The sequence below is a fragment of the Andrena cerasifolii genome, chromosome 13, assembly GCF_050908995.1.
Source record: "Andrena cerasifolii isolate SP2316 chromosome 13, iyAndCera1_principal, whole genome shotgun sequence".
Taxonomy (NCBI): Eukaryota; Metazoa; Arthropoda; class Insecta; order Hymenoptera; family Andrenidae; genus Andrena; species Andrena cerasifolii.
In genome coordinates this window covers 8,185,998-8,202,679 of record NC_135130.1, presented here as the reverse complement: position 1 = coordinate 8,202,679, position 16,682 = coordinate 8,185,998, and the positions used below count along the sequence as shown (strand labels likewise).

Below are 16,682 nucleotides of genomic sequence, written 5' to 3'. Positions count from 1 at the left end.
TACCGAAGGAGAATAATGTAATAAAAGACGAGTTTTGCGTACCTCGGTTATTATTTCTCACAAACGAATGCACAGAACGAATAAATCGAAGCGCACGAGAGGAGCGCGACCTCACCCCTTCAAGAATCTGCGTACGACTGACAGAGGTCCGTTGAAAGCGCGCGCAATACGTGGATTTTCAAATCGAGCGTGCACGCTCGCTTAAGGTATTTGCAAATAACGATATTAAAACAGCGATATAACGATTGAAAGATAAAACAGACTACGTTTACCTCGCATTACAAGGTAATTGGCAACTCACCCATAATTTTCGAGCTAGGATTCTTAGGTTATTCAGAAAAACGAAGAAAACATAACCAGCATTGAAATTGGCGGGAGTATTTGCAAGTTTCAAACACTTAACGCAACATGATTTCCAGGTCACCCACAGCAAATAGATAAATCTCAGATTCAATTGCAAAAGTAACGAGAAACCAGAAACTTCTCGCTAACACTTCCGAATTTTCAAATTCCCTCTCCAAGCGCGATACAATTTTGCTATGTAAGCGCACGAATGCCGCTCGACTTCTCAGTCCCCTCCCGGTTTTTCTAACCATTACACCCGCTGGTAATCCAGGAGCGAATGCATCGACCGGTTCGATAGAATCACGGGTGTCCGGGTATCGAATCGGCGGTCGCCCCTATCTAGGCGGCTATTGCGTGGTGGGTCCGCGTTTGACATCTGCGCATTATTTCTCGCGGCTCGTGGCGGAGGAAAAATCAAAACAATCAATATGGCGGACCCGAGTAACGAAGCTGCATCGTCGAGTAGCGTTTCGGAGCAGGCCCCGTCGGCCACCCCGATCCGCGACGACCTCGAGAAAATCGAGGACTTCCTGGAGCCGGACAAGAAGCGTCGCAAAGTGTCGCGCAGCGATGGGAAAGCCGAGCAGAAGTTGGAGCACCGCCTGGGCGGCATCCTCTGCTGCGCAGTTTGCCTCGATCTGCCCAAGGCGGCCGTCTATCAGGTAAGTCCCGACTTACATCTCGCCCCTCCGATCTATTCCCGCATTACGCGCGATTCCTATCGCGTGCCAGCTATATTACGCTGTCCCGACAAGCGTCGCCCACGACATAAACATCGTCGGTCGTTGATACGCTCGATGGTCGTTCCCATCCGACATTTTCACCCGAGGTCGATGGGTGACTTCCCCGCTGCAACACGTATATACCGTATGTACACATACACACAGCTACATAAGTATGAGCGATATTAGATAAAATTTATCTGGATCGTGTACCGCGCACCGTCACAGTTTACGGACGATCGCGCGAACTCGGTTTTCAGTCGTTTTCGGGTATTCCTTGGCCAATGACGAATTCCCCTACGTGGAGCGTATTTGGGACACGGTTTCATACGTAGCTTAAGCTACCGTACAGCACAGCCCCGGTCGGTGTTCCTTCAGGAATGTGCATCGTTGTCCCTTTGTTCTTTTCTTTTAAATTCATATGTTCCGTTAACTATTTGCCATGGTCGCCGCTGGGCGCCCAGTGCCGTGCGGTGAACGCCCATCGGCGTTCGGCCCGAATGGTTAACATAGGTGACTATCGGACTTCCGCACGGGCGGGGTGCGCCCGATGTTTCCGATCGTAGAAAGACACACGACATTGTGTCGATGGATAATTGGTGTACACGATGGTTTATTATATGTCGCTGCTGGGTATGCTGGGTTTAATCTTGTCTCTGATTAAGTCGAACTTTCGATCAGTTAACAATGACCGTTAATAATACTCCGTTTCTGTGTTGTTAAACTTCTTTCTCTCTCACTCTGCCCGTTTGTCTTGCCTTCCTTTTCTCTCGCCGATCGCGAATAGCTTGTGCCCCATCACCCCCCCCCCCCCCCCCTCTGACATTGCAAGAAGATGGATAGTTGTACTATACCTAGCCTTGGTTTAAGTTGTATAAGTATTTAAGTGAACCTTTGTCGCTAAAGTCTAAAGAAATCGCCAACGCCGCTTTCTTTAAGGGAACGAAACGAGCGCAGGTAGGTGGCCACATGGATCTTAATAAGAAACGCTTCCCTTACATGTATCAACGAGACCCGGAGAATTCTGACTTATAATAAAGACGCATTGCCGTACTTAATATGCGTCGCAGCAGGACTCTTTCAGACGGAATTTTGGCTTTGCGATCGACTATGTTCGCGCACGCATGTAAAGTAATCCTCGCTGTGATGTACGTCCGTGTGAGCACTAGGCAATGCGCGAGGAACGAATACAGTTGACACGCCAAAGAGATTTATTGTATGTACGCATGCTGAAGCAGTGGCCCCATTCATTAGCAATGTTTATTTACGGAAGCCCCTCCCCCCCTATTATTAAATTTGTAGCATTCCAGTCCACCTGTACTATTATATTTCGTTCTTAGCCATTCGTTTCTGAATTTTATTAACAGGAATATATGTAATACAGTGGTTTTATTAACTGTATAAACGATGGGAAGAATGTTGCGTTTAATCCACTTAGCTCTCCCCCCCCCCAGTCACAGTAGAGGCGCGTACATGTAAGTTGTTCGGCGCACCGGTCCAGTGCGCTATGTGCCATTCTTTATTTCCTGGCGGTACACGAGCTGTGTCCGTGCATTTGTGAGCTCGTAGACCCTACGTAAAGCATTTGGGCTTTATAAGCACAAGTAACTTTAACTTCACGTTCTCGCTGGTATCTGGATATAGTTGATTAGAAAGGTGAAGAGTTAATCTACATAGCACATAATATAACAATATCCTTCCAAAGCATTGTGTTTATTATAAGAGGTGACGGAGGAGATGCCCAGGAAACTAGTTACTAGGAAAAGTTATTGTAGACCCATGCGAAATTGATGTCTATCAATTATTATTAATAGCGAGAGAGAGAGAGAGAGAGAGTGAGAGTGAGAGAGAGAAAGCGTACTTCCGGATAATCTGTGTAACATGTATAGTTGAGAAGCATTAAACAAAATAAATACTGTTAAAGGTTATTAGTTAGTTATTTCGCATTCGACACCCCTTTTCACTTATCCCACGCATCACTGTCCTTCTCTCCTCCTTTCTATTATCGATATTGGCAGCATTAACGACGATATCCGTATTGTTTTTGAGCCGGCCGCTCTTGGAAATGAATTACTTGAATTATTAATAGCGCTACTACGATTTTGTGTTTCAGGTTTAGAAAAAAAAAAAACATCAAAATCATGGTAATACACGTGACGATGAATTAGTTTTGGTATTCTAGTTTGGTGAATGTCGTTGGAAGGGTTGTATATGTTTGTTAATACGGAAGGAGCATAGTGTGAGAGCTTGCGATACTCGTTAACCAAGAACAAGCGTTCTTGTTCCTACTGAACAGTCTGTATTGATAAAGAATCAATGTCTCCCGAGGTTAATTATCAACGGTGTTAGGATTATCTTTTAGCGTTGCCCCCGAGCTGAGAATGCTAGTAATACATGCTGCAACAATGTTCACAGTGTACAAATGGACACTTGATGTGTGCCGGTTGCTTCACTCATGTCCTCGCAGATGCCAGGCTGAGAGATGAAATGGCAACGTGTCCCAACTGCAGAATCGAAATCAGCAGAACGTCACCGTCTCGAAATTTGGCAGTTGAGAAGGCGGTGTCCGAGTTGCCAGCAGAATGTCAGTACTGTGCCAAGGAGTTTCCACGAAACTCTTTGGAGCGCCACGAAGAGACAATGTGCGAAGAAAGGTAAAGTAAGGCTGGAAGAAGGGAGGCGGATGGGGCGAAGTGGCGTTACTGATGCGGTACCTTTTGTCTGTGCGATAGAATATCCAGCTGCAAATACAGTAGAATCGGCTGCCCCTGGCGCGGGCCGAACCATGAACGTCCAGAGCACGAAGAGCATTGCGTGCATCCTCATCGTTCAGGTTCGGACGTGATGGAGGCCCTGCGCGAAATTGATGCCCGTACCCTGGAAGAACGTAGGCTGTATGACAATGTCTTTGATCTTTTGTCCTACGAGAAAATCACATTCAACGGTCTGTATCAGTTTCTTCTGTATTAAGGTGTACTCGAGATCTCGTTTAACGTTTTGCTTTCTGCTTCGTCTAGCGGCGGCAGGAACAGTTCCCTTTCACCAGACAATTTCACTAAATAGCTTCACTTGCTTAGATTCCCGTGTTACTGAAGTATTTGGAACACTGAATCGTTGATTGTTATATTCAACCCTTTTCGTTGTCATTCTCTGTAACAGATGCATTCGACAGCGATGGGTGTAATCTATCTGTAGAATTTCGTCGTTTATAGATTTACAGATGAAGCCGTATCGCACCGACGAGTTTGTGCACAAGCTCTTTTACGAAACCTCCCGCTTCTCGGCGTTTAATAATCAGTGGGTTGTGAAAGCGAGGATCAACAACAGCCAGCGCGATCCTACCCAGAGTTCAGAGAGGGACATGACTTACCAAGTACGTAGCTATGTGTTTACAGTCGAGGCTGCGTGGTCGCGGGTGCCTCGAGGGGACGATTAATCAATGGCAACGTTTTTCTAGCTGATCTTAAAAACAAAAACAACATACCCATTACCGCTTTATTATTTGATATTAAAAGGACCCTTCGGAGATATGAAAGTACAACCAAGAATTCACAAGTTCGAATTCACCGACCAAGAGAACGAAAGCCCTTACTTACCTTTACCTTTACCTGATACGGCAGAGTGCAATAGACTTCTTGCTGCGAGAGCTATTAGTTTCAGGTGAGGAGGCAAAGCGTGCAGATTCGCGCGACAGAACTTTATTAGCGTGCCTTCGACTTGTACATGCCATCTTTCTGTTTCAGACTAATAATGTTCCTGGCATCCAAGTAGTGTGACACGGCAATTACTGTTGTCAATGTTTTACGACAGATGAGTTATTGACACAACTTTTTAGATTTAACAGTGATAAGTGCATAGATCACAGAGGTTTATAATCAATTATAGTAGCGATAACTTGTAACGATAACGAAGATGCTAATTCTGCTGTAGTCTATACACACACACGACACACACGCGCACTCACACACATACACTCGGAGAAAATGTATACTGTGTGCTGATACGAAACAGTACGGCGCAGAAGTTATAGCGAATAATATACAGACAGACAGTAACATCTAGTTTCATTGAGGTTTCTTTCGGTAACGTCGCTGAACCATTTTCAACTAAAACGATCAAGCTTTACGTAGATTTATTGTTGCTAGGCAAGTGTATTAAATTGTGCCTGTCTGCGCGAACGAAGATTACGTTTCTCCCAATAGTCCGTGCTCTGTCAATCAGACGCCAAGTTGATACACGTGTCTGCCGACAAAAGCCTATTACAGATTCTTCTATTTATATAAATATATAAATTACATGTCATTAATGTAAGATCCTGAATCGACACATTGTAATAGAAGAAATATAAATAAATTTATTATAATTATGACTCCGTAGTGTTGCAGTCCAAGCCGCGTTATAAGTTCCGATGACGTCCGCCAGCTGGACCCATCGAGAACCAATCACACCCACACGCTCTATTGTAGCTCCGACAAGTTGATAAAGGTATTGTTGTTAGTCTTTGGCCCGTTGCTGTTGTTCGGAGGGAAAATCAACGGGTTCAGGTTGTTCTCCGGAGAGCTGACGCTGTGTCTGCGATACTTTGGTGACGGCAATCTGGGATCTGGCTCCGAGCACCCCCTCAACCAGTAAGAAGTCACTCTTCCTTTCCCCTTCAGCTCCACTTCGCCCCTCAGCTCGAGGTCGAACGTTCCGAACTTGTCCAGGATGCACTTCGTAGCTTCTGACACGTGGATGCGTAGTGCTGCGCCATAGAAATACAAGTAAATATTCTAATGCTTCTTCAATTCTAAGAACTTTCCGAGACAAGACACTCAGTGGCCAGTAAGTACAGGCCAATACAGAATACACAAACTACTAGCTTCTCACTTCATGTTCCATTCTTTCACGTAGGAAACGCGATAAAGTCTTCGCTATCCCAATCACTAGAAGCTCAGACTATCTTGAAATACTCACGCAAGCCAGAAGACTCCATTCTGGACGCAGTGTTCACCGTGTCGCCGAAGAGACAGTAGTGTGGCATCTTCTGGCCCACGACGCCAGCGCAAACGGGCCCGCTGTGCACGCCAATCCTCACGCTCAGCTGGGCGTTCTGCTTGTGCATGATGGTGAAGGACTTCACCGAGTCCAAGATCGCTAGGGTCATCAGAGCGATCTCCCTCGCGTGCTCGTCACCGTTCCTTTCCGGCAGGCCCGACACCACCATATACGCATCCCCGATTGTTTCCACCTATACAGTAATCGAAGCTCGTTAATCAGTACTGCGACAGTAGGGAAGCTTTCCGAGAGTATAATTGAAAGGCCACCAGGTGCAGTTTGATCCAAGCTCATCTAAAATTCTTATCCTCTCCGAGAACCAGTCACACTTGTGATTTAATGTTGAGGACGGGTCAAAATAGACCCGGTGCCCCCCTTGTGATGGATAAGGATGATTCTTAGATCTTCATTAGGTCATCGCTTTATCCCCCTAATTAATCTTCAGCCACCCCGGTCCAAGGCTATTTACTAGCCATTACTGTCTTCTGCTTTCCGTCTTACCTTGTAGACGTCGTAGAACTCGATGATACGGTCGAAGGTGCTGTAGAGATCGTTGAGGAAGTCCACCACCTCCATGGGGGTGCTCTGCGCGCAAAGTGCCGTGAAGCCCACAATGTCGCTGAAGTAAATCGTCACGCACTCGAACTGCTCCGGCTGCACCAGTTCCCCAGCCATTAGTTGGCACGCCACTTGCCTGCGAGGTCCATCAAACTTTCACCTTAAAGCAACGCTAATTCTATCATCGCCCTGTTACCTCGGGAGCACTTGGTAGAGGAGCTCCTCGCTTCGTCGTTTCTCCAGGCTGAGCTGCTCCGTCTTCTCCTCCACCAGCATCTCCAGATTATTCGCGTACTGCTCCATACGCCTCAGTAAATCGTCCATCAGGTTCTCGCAGTACCCCCTGGAAGATCCATGGATCAATATCTCGGCTGCTTGCTCAGCGAGCCTTTTAAAAACATTCTCTAGCGGTTCTTTTCTTCCATATTTGATTGGTGTTTTTTTGAGGAGAGAGTCCTTACTTCATAATGCCACGTATGGTTCCGCGAATCGCGTGGAAAGTTGGCCGTTCCTCGGGCACCTCGTTCCAGCACCTCTCCATCAAGGAGAGGATGTCCGGCGGGCAGTCCTTCGGCGTGACTTCCGGCCTGAACGGCGGCGACTCGGTGGCCGCGACGCGGCTGACGATCTTAGTGGGAATGAAGATTTGTGAATGGTACAAGTGAGTGGACGAATGGATCATCGTATGAGTGAACGCAGAGAAGTACCTCTTGGGGGGTGACGAACGATTTGACCGTCTCGTACGGCCCACCGCGGACCACGATTTCCTCCAAGATGATGGCGAAACTGTAGACGTCGCCCTTCTGGGTCGCCGCGCTTCCTGGCGTTACTGTCAGCGGCAGGAGTTCAGGGGCGATCCAAAGCAACTCTGGTAAATGATCATTGAAAGGGTTGGGTTAAGGTTCTTAGTGTGGGGCGTGTTGAGTATTCATTGAAATGGAATGAGAAATACTTGAAACAGTGGGGATCGGTTAACCTTAAATTTGGGTGAAGCGGGAACACAAATGGGGGGATAAGAAAATAAGAAATGGGATGCTAAGAAGAATATAAATTGAGAGGTAAGAAGAATAGAAATAAGAAGGTAAGAAGAATTAAAACAAGAAGGTAAGAAGAATTAAAATAAGAAGGTAAGAAGAATTAAAATAAGAAGGTAAGAAGAATTAAAATAAGAAGGCAAGGAAAATAGAAATAAGAAGATAAGAAGAATAGAAATAAGATAAGAAGAAGTGAAATAAAAAGATAAGAAGAATAGAAATAAGAAAATAAAAAGTGGAAGTGAGAAGATAAGATCATAAATAAAAAATAAGAAGATAAGGCGAACAGAAATAAGAAGGAATAGAAGTAAAAAAATAAGAACAATAGAAATAAGAAGCTGGATTGATTTCCCGCATACTGGTATAGTAAACATCGTCCATGATCAAGTCAGAGGGTGTCGTGAGCGTCTTCAGTCCGAAATCCGAGATTTTCAGAACGAAGCGTCCGTCGATCAGGCAATTGCACGATCGAAGCTTCCCGTGTGCCGAGACCTCGCTGGTGTGTAGATAAGACATCCCCTGTGGAATCCCAAAAGCATCCAATTGCGTTTGCGAATTCTTAGCAGAATCATCGTACCGCAGCAGCACCATTCACCGAAGATATACAAGAATGAATTCGTCCTTAAAACGAACGCATCAACTCTGCACCTGCTCTACCTTGACGATGTCGTGGATCAGGGACATCCGAAAGTTCCAGTCCAGCTTGATAGCTTCGTTCTCGAGCACGTCCTTCAAGGACCCTCGGGGACAGTACTCCGTAAGTATCAGAACCGTGGGCGAAGGGGAGCAGAGGCAGGCACCGATGAATCTACGACCGATCTTAATTCATCCCTCCAATCGCAAGTGAATCCACTCGGAACACCTGTACAGCACATACCTGACGGTGTTCTCGGAAGTGACATCCCTCACTTGCTTGATCTCCCACAGCAGCTTCTTCGTGATATCCACCACCTTCTTCTTAGTGATCTTCTTAATAGCCACCCTCTCCCCTTTGTAAATACCGACCGTGGTGAACACAGTGGTGGGCGGCAGGGACTCGCAGCTCAGCTGAGACCCCCGGCGGATTCGCTGCTCCAGTCCGAAATTCTGCCACAACAGGACAAGAATCCCACTAATCGTACCCCAGCCACCCACCTCGGGCTTTGCTCACGCGGAACTTACGTTCACCTCGGATATCGCCTGGTGAAGATTGATCTTGGACGAGAACGGCTTGCCTATCTCAAGGAGCAGCTCCTCGGGCCTGATCCTCCAGGACATGTTGTTCAGATCGGCGGCTAGCCTCAAGTGCCTGCGTCAGAATCGCGCCTCTATAAGCAGAGGTCTACGCACAGACAGAGCAGCTACCCACCTGTACAGCACACAGGCGGCAGCGACAGCCGCGAGCAAGAAGGCAGCCAGAGCTAGGCTCGTGTAGGCCACGAAAGTGTACGCCTCGGTTCTAGAAGTGCAGGACGGGTCATTCCCAAGGAAGCCGCACTCCGGAACGTCAGCCGGAGGACCTTCTCTGCCTCCGGGCCAGTGGATCTTCTTACCAGCCACTGGGCTGTACTCCCGGTTCAGGCCCAGATAGTGCGCCACCACTTCGAACCTAACGATTCCAAGTCGTCAAAAGGATACCCCCAATCGGGAATATTTTCACGAGGTGGAAACGTGGACACTATCAACTCCCTGGGGATTTCCATCCCATTGCGCAACGCTCACTTTGGTGCTCCCTAGCTCAAATATTTTAAGAGATCCCTGGTACCTCAGCGGGGCCATTTTTAAAACTATGAATTTTAAGTGAATGTGATAGAAAAGATCGATCTCCGTGCGAGTGGGAATACCACCTTAATCAGATCGCAGTTGTAATTTCACTGCTGAACGCTAATTGCTCGCGTTTCAACGGACCGAGTGTACATTGGTGCCACCCAGGGGCTGGCTAACTAAAATTCCCGCCGCGTCTTCGCGGAGAATGGGGCTTGATTAGCATGGCAGCGGAGTGGAAGGAGCTTAATTGCCGCTGACCTTCCAGTGATGGGGTCCAAATCCAGGATACTGTAGTCAGCGTCACGATCGCCATTGTCGTCTATCCTGACGTGCCCCGTAATCCCATCAAAGTCTCTGTCCCACATCCTCCTGGTTATGGACATGCCGTCACGGATGTCGCCCCCTTCGGACAGGGTCTCGTTCAGCGCTATCCCGAGCAAGTAGACGCCGTCGTAAAAAGCGCCGATGAAGAAGTTCACCTGGAAGTTTCGAACGGAGCCCACTTCGCCTTCAGGATTACGAATTAAGTTACACGCACCTCTTCCCCTTCCGAGAACGAGTAACTGTAATTGGTTTGCGCTCTCTGACGAACGGACTCGGCGAAGTCCTGGAACCTCGGGCTGGTCGGCTGCAAAAGGGACACTCTGAGCAGAGACTCGTAAGCCTTCCTAGCCACCGCGTCGTCTTCGTCGCCCACCTCCCAATCGTGGTCACCCCAGTAGGACCCCTAGTCGTTCGAACACGGTTCCAAGAAATGGAAGAACTTCGGACAGTGCCTGTATAGAGGAAAAGGGAAGCTCACCTGGAAGATTTCCACGTCGAGGAACGCCCAATCCCCCCTAGTCATCCCCAAGTCATGAGCAGCCAGCATGAATCTTCTCACCAGAGTACCGCGGACGCTGAGAATCAGCACTGTCCAAAATGGCGGGATATAAACACTTTGTCTACCTTCAGAATTTCTTCGTAACTGTCTTTTGCATTAACAAGACATAAGGAGATAATCGAGAGCAAAGAAATTGCAGTAGAAGCTTCGTCTCTTAGTTATCAGTGCTTAACAGGGGTTGAAAACAGTTATGATATCGGTTTCGGTTCTCGAAACAGTTATGAGAACCGAAATAATCTTGAAACAGTTACGAGTGAAAACTGTTCTGGCCTATATCGGTTTCGATTCCGGTTCTACAGAACCGATATTATATCGGTTCCGTAACGGTTATATATCGGTTATACAGTAAACTCTCGCTATGGGCTGAGCTCGCCTCAACCATACGTAAGCGCCTTTTAAATTATGATTATGTAATAAATCTGTGAAGAATAAATTGATTCTCAAAAGTAGTTTGAAATAATTTTTTTTTTAAGTTACGTTTAAGTTAAACCCTTATTAATGTGGGGTGCCCCCTTAAGTGTCTAAAAATTTAAAGAAAGTACAAATTGTGTATACATACCGAAATTGTTGCAGAGCAACTTCCAACTATACATCGCATTTTCATTCTGTCATCCTACGTTTTAAAATACTTACAGAACCGAAAACTATATAGCCAGAAATTTCGGTTCCTTATAACAGTTATTTAGAATATCGGTTCTTCATAACTGTTTCAGTCAGAAGCGATATATAATAGTTTGAAACAGTTATTCTGGGAATCGTTTCAACCCCTGAGTGTTTAAGTATTCTGGAGCGCCTGGCGCACGGCAACCCGGCGCTTGAGTTGCGCACAGTCGCCACGGGAAGCGTTACTGCGCACCGCTGTTCACCGAGTGGCCGTGCTTCAGGCGCCTCAGGATACTTAAACACTGATAACTAAGAAGCGAAGCTTCTACCGCATTTTCTTCTTATTTCCTCGCCCAATTTCATTTCTCAGCTCGAAGTACCCCTTACCTCTGGCGTACATACTAGCGTCGCGCAAATAAAAGTGATAAGGCTCGTCCTCCGAGTTTCCGTCGAGCTCCTTCACGAACTTCAGCAGCCCCTTTTTGCGCAGCCCGTACTCCAGGTTCTTGCCCACCGTCCACGAGAACAAGTCCGACCTGTCCAGTATCAGTGCGACGTGGGACCAGCCGAACTCCTTGAAGATGCTGGAGAAGACCAGCCGCAGCCGACACTGGCAGTAGGACATCCTCGTGAGGGTCGGGTACTTGGTCTTGTCTTTGAAGATGCCCTTTTTTTAACAGAGATTAAGGGGCCTGTGGTGAAAACCCCTCGCCACGCGGTGTTCTTAACAAGGCCGCGGCTAATTAACAGCGCTAATGGAGCCATAAATACAGGGGAGGAACGAGGCGAAGCTTCTCGTGTTCTTTCCTCCAAGGGAATCGTACGTGCGCCAAGGTAATTACGGAAATACGTCGATTAGCGCGGCTAGGTGCCACGCTAACGACGGAGGGAACTAATTGGTAGCTGCGTGGTGTCTTCTTACCGAGCTTTCGTTCTTCCATTTGTTGATCCTCCCCAGGATGCCCGACGTGACGGACAGCTCGCCTTCCGAGGGTGGCTTGATCGGCGAAAAGTGTTAAAATTGCGCGGAGTCACCTAGCGACTATCGGCCCCGTGATTACAGCGAGTGTGGAACTGCAGGGCGGAGTTCGTCACTAGTTTCTTAACTTCAGAGCCGCGTCTTTTAAACCTTACCCCCCGACACCTATGCGGCGCGTATGGTAAAGCCGGGAATCCACCTGGAAGCTAAGCTATGCTATGCTTTGCTACGTTTTGCTTAGCTTCTGTGTTTTTGTATCGAAGCTAATTTTTTTAAAACGTAGCATCGCATAGCTTAGCTTCTAGGTGGACTCCCGGCTTAACACTTGGGACCCATTTAAGTAGCAGCCAAGGGACGTAATAACAATAAAAACACTTCGTGTAAAACGTGTGCTCCAGGTAACCTTCTCATACAGGGTGGGTTATGTAACTTGACCACCTTAATTATTCAAATTATTTTTCTCAAAGTCCTCAAGGTCACCCTCAGTTTTTCAATCAGAACCCAATAATTCTTCTCCTGTGAAATTCTCCGGATTAAGCTCGCCTGAATCACGGCGCGGATAGTCGCCGCAATAGCCTCTGTGATTCCTACTTGGTCACCCATCCCCGTGATAATGGGTGTGTTCCAATAAGCCGCGAGTCTCGCGACAGGCTCGAGGGCGAAGGCGCAGGCTGGTCCCACGAACGCGATCACGTTGTCCCGGAAGTGCATGTCAGCCGCCAGGCCCGGTGCTGTAGCCCCGCTGCACGATGGGTAACTACCGAAATGGGTAACAACCATGTCAAATAGCCCAAGGAGAGACTCGCGAGCGCGTAACCCGGTTGACAAAGCCAGCGAGACAACAGAAACCTCGGTGTGATTTCGGCCGTAAAGGGAGACGTAAAATATGACACGAGGAAAGAATTTCCTCGGACGCGCGACCCCCTTTATCAATATTTGCCGCAAACCACTTCCTCGTCCGGGGCGCGCAATCTTTTACAAGCACCACGTGTTCCGCGTAGGAGTGGTAGGCAGGAATCGATCCCCCTTGTTTTGGGCGACGGGATTGAAGCAAGGAGGCCACGGACAATGGGCCATCGGCAGCCGACCGATACCGGCGGAGGAACGGGAGCAAACGATTTGATGGATGGATCGCGTTCCCCGCGATGGCAAACACAGCGCTGCGATCGAATTACCGGGCCACGGGGATCGGGGGCGTGATACCAGCGTTACGATGTCCTAAGAGAATCTGCGGATACTCGGAGTCGATCGCGACGTAGCCCCTGCAACACCCCGCGATCGATAATTGCCAGGGGTGCAGGGTGCGTTTCGACTGTAAATAACAATTTGGCGTAATGATAGATTAATCGCGGCCGGTGAATGGGCAATGATTGGACGCTGACCAGCGCGCGGGGAATTACCCCCGAAGACGATTCCTCGCCCTTCGTTATCGGGCCGTAATGTATTCACCCCTGTCCGCGCGATCGCGTTTAAAGGAAATGTATCTGGGGACCTGTGGATCATCCCTTGCCCTTGCCAGCCCTCTCTGCCGAATCGCGTGCTGGGGTACGATTTCATAAATCTGACACTGTGGCGACACTTCCACCCCCGCCCGACGGGGCAGCCGGGATAAAATTAAGCAGCGAACTGCCCGAGTGGCCGGCATCGCAAATCGCGGGTGATTTATTTCCACGGGGATTCACTCACGAAATTGACCATTATCGACCCTGCTTCGGCGACACCCCAGTGCAAGGTCAGTTTAATGAACACGTCGTTACTACTGCCGATCGGTTAATAGAGATATTTATAAAGCTCTGCTGCCGCGGACACGGCGCCATCGTCGTTCCATGGGGGTATTCGGCTATTAAGGCGATTTTCAGGCCTTTTTTTATTTTTAAGAAATCATAACGCGTAGCAGTTTGAAACTTTGTATATATACTTGTTTAGGTTTATTCTGTACTAGCTTTACCACTCGGCTGCGCCCGAAATTTAGATTCGGATTTTATACATTTTTTTTTTGTTTAAATTGTCACATTTAACATTGTTTAGCGTTCGAAAGTTTTTAGGCGGCTGGCAAACACGCAAACACTTTCTGCTTTGTATATTAAGATTCAAGAATGGTTTTGCTACCAATAGTTAATGAATAAGTTAATCATCAGACTTATACAACTTTGAATTTTGAGAATATAATGACATTTTAAAGATTGACACTACGTTTTTCACAACATACTTTGTGGTTCGTAAAAAAATTCAAGCAGTAAGGGACCCAGTGGAAAACAGGCACATGCCACGTTTCATGATTTTTTTTTTAAAAAATTTCGTATTTGTTGTTTTCATGTATTATTCAAAATATCACAGTGTATTGTTTAAAGTTCATGGATTTCTATAAAATAAAAAGTTCTCAAAAATATGTGTAATTCTTCTTGGAGAAAATTATGGATCCTTAAGGGGGTAGAGGACCATTGGACACGTAAAATTGATGGTTTCTTTTGTGTCGGATTGCTTAGGTACCAAGTAATCATTATACCCGTACTATTCACAGTTTATCGTGGACGCGTTTCCGGGTAATTGCCAAAAAAAAAATTGTCGGAATGTGCAAATTTGTTGAAATTATTAAGCGCTGAAGATGGTCCTGCGTAGTGCGTAGCTGTAGTCGGTGTACAGTATCAGGTGAACCAATCATCTGAAAGCCAAATGCTTTGCGGTGATTAATTTCTACACCAAAATCTACAGCATGGAACTTGATTAGCGAATTTAAACAAAAATTGTGAAAGTTACAGACGAATCAATTTTTTCCCACATTTGTACGGAAGAAAATCGTGTTTAATCGTTTATAAAATATTTTACAAACATCCAATGTCGATGCGGAAATTCCACGCTATAGAGAAAGGAATTCTACACCTTCAGTTAAAATTTCAAGTGAAAATATTCATTCGTTGAAAAGTTATGATGTACACGGTGATGTACGGTGTTTAAAAACGTAGTTTCGAGATAAACAGCTTCAGAGTATAATTTCCGTAATTATTCGAATTACCTCGTGAAACTATCTTGTAAATGTTCACAAAGGATGACACTTTCAGAATTAATAGTAATAAAAAAATCGATTTTTCGAAATTTCAATTGTCCTGTACCCCCTTAAGAAACGAAAATTTATGCATATGTGGTAGGTGCCTGTTTTCCACTGAGCCCCTCAATTTCAAACACCTTTATCGTGTCCTAATTTTTTGGTAGACTTCACGTGGGCCATTTAAGAAAATTCACGTCACCCATTTCACTCCTCTCTAACTCACAAGGGATGATCCCGAACCCGAAAATTCAAAAAATTCTGAAACTTTATGAATATATAGGGGATTTCTTCCTGATTACAACGCACCTTTTGTTTGCTGCCCAAATTCACTCGAAGGGGGTGAAATTAACCCCTGAAAATTCGGTTATTTTCCGATTTTGTGTTATAACTCGCGAAATATAAGAGATAGAAAAAAACTTTCCAGACAAAAGTTACTTCTTTTAATTAGATCTATCATTAGGCAAAAAAATTATTTTACAGTTCACGAGTTATAACAGAAAATCGGAAAATAACCAGATTTTCAGAGGTCATTTACACCCCCTTAGGGTGAATTTGGGCAGCAAACAAAAATTCCGTTGTAATCAGGGGGAAATTCCCTACATATTCACGAAGTTTCACAATTTTTTGAATTTCCGGGTTAGGGATGTTCCCTTGTCAGGTATTCCAGCGCATCCCAGTGTGAGTATTCGCCTCAAAACAACATATTAAACCAGCTTCATTTCTTCAGCATTAGAATAGGAATACCCTTCAAACCCCGTGCGTGTATCGAATGCCCATATTTTGCTCTCATGCAAACGTCTGTCCAATTGAATTAATGTAACGGCATGGAAGCAATGGGAGCGCGGTGGTCAGAGACAGACTCAGCTGACGCAGGGTCGTCCCATCCGCGTATCTAGGACAGCCGCCGTCGCCCTTTCCGTTCCCCAAACCTGTCCATTCAACAATCCCTCCAGCCATAAAACTCAAACTTCCCCGTACAGCAGCATTAAAAAAAAAAAAAAAAACCAAGGACAGAGTATACAAAGAGCATCTCTTTGCCGTACCTTCCTTGGACCTTGCGCAATTGCACGTCGTGGACGTTCAAAAAGTCGTTGACTTCCGCCAAGGCTAGGTCCACCGCCGGCCCGCACCTCTCGAGATCGAACGGGCTGTTGAGGTGGGACGCCATGAGGACGCCGACGTTGTAGATCCTCGGGTAGCTATCGCGGTACGCTACATCACGACAGCGAAACAGTAACGAGGAGCCTCGCGCGATTTTATGGGGGGGGGGGGGGAGAAATCCACGGGGGTGGTTACGAAAGAAGTGGAGCGCCCGCGTTTTAGACACGTCGCCGCGCTGCTGGCGTCCGAAGCCCGGTAGAAATGATCGTTCTGTTAGCCCCGGCGGGTGAAATCGCGCAGAAGCTACGATTATTTCATTCGCACGCGCGACTGCCCCGCGACACCGAAAAAGGGTCGACGGAAGGGACCCTGGACGCCGCGTCGCGATTTACATCGTCGCGCGAAGCAGTCTGAAATCACTGAGCCGGGCAGCTTCCGCTCGATTCCCACGGGAACGCGCCACTTCGCGCTGTTTCAGGGGGTTGTGCTTAAGAATCAAATAGGGGTGCATCTCACCTGGCGGAACGTTGACGGAGCAGAAGGTTTGAGAAACCATCGCAATTACCAGGAGGTCCGTGGCGACGGATAGCGCGCGTCTGTGCGGAGCACCCTCCATCCCTTATTCGCT

At 46.9% G+C, this 16,682-nt stretch overlaps 2 protein-coding genes across 3 annotated transcripts; one reads left to right on the top strand and one right to left on the bottom strand.

The window, feature by feature from the left end:
* The first annotated feature begins 604 nt into the window (after nucleotides 1–604).
* Nucleotides 605–5,436, top strand: LOC143375695 (zinc finger TRAF-type-containing protein 1 homolog). Of its 2 annotated transcripts, none has more exons than XR_013086954.1 (6): nucleotides 605–1,007; nucleotides 3,483–3,721; nucleotides 3,800–4,011; nucleotides 4,280–4,440; nucleotides 4,583–4,727; nucleotides 4,811–5,436. XR_013086954.1 is itself a non-coding variant. In XM_076825071.1 (6 exons), the coding sequence occupies exons 1-6, from the start codon at nucleotides 774–776 to the stop codon at nucleotides 4,836–4,838; spliced, it is 1,077 nt and encodes a 358-aa protein (XP_076681186.1). In that variant the 5' UTR covers nucleotides 608–773; the 3' UTR covers nucleotides 4,839–5,436. The 2 variants fall into 2 exon arrangements, 1 of the variants encoding a protein (XP_076681186.1); XM_076825071.1 differs by having other exon boundaries at nucleotides 608–1,007; nucleotides 4,525–4,727.
* An 11-nt stretch (nucleotides 5,437–5,447) lies between these two features.
* Nucleotides 5,448–16,670, bottom strand: LOC143376011 (atrial natriuretic peptide receptor 1). The gene is given in 19 exon segments (XM_076825792.1): nucleotides 5,448–5,811; nucleotides 6,024–6,297; nucleotides 6,606–6,798; nucleotides 6,859–7,005; nucleotides 7,124–7,290; nucleotides 7,370–7,566; nucleotides 8,056–8,215; nucleotides 8,354–8,504; nucleotides 8,574–8,782; nucleotides 8,864–8,984; nucleotides 9,045–9,284; nucleotides 9,701–9,921; nucleotides 9,981–10,169; nucleotides 10,245–10,354; nucleotides 11,316–11,595; nucleotides 11,851–11,925; nucleotides 12,499–12,664; nucleotides 15,997–16,165; nucleotides 16,571–16,670. Coding segments are annotated over 19 exon segments (3,456 nt in total). The 3' UTR covers nucleotides 5,448–5,524.
* Between the last annotated feature and the right edge of the window lie 12 nt (nucleotides 16,671–16,682).

Bases quoted from the DNA above. Each gene is read 5' to 3' on its own strand.
- LOC143375695 (XM_076825071.1), top strand. From the start codon at position 774: ATGGCGGACCCGAGTAACGAAGCTGCATCGTCGAGTAGCGTTTCGGAG. The intron at 1,008-3,482 runs GTAAGTCCCGAC...CAATGTTCACAG, and splicing joins CCAAGGCGGCCGTCTATCAG to TGTACAAATGGACACTTGAT. The intron at 4,012-4,279 runs GTCTGTATCAGT...CGTCGTTTATAG, and splicing joins CGAGAAAATCACATTCAACG to ATTTACAGATGAAGCCGTAT.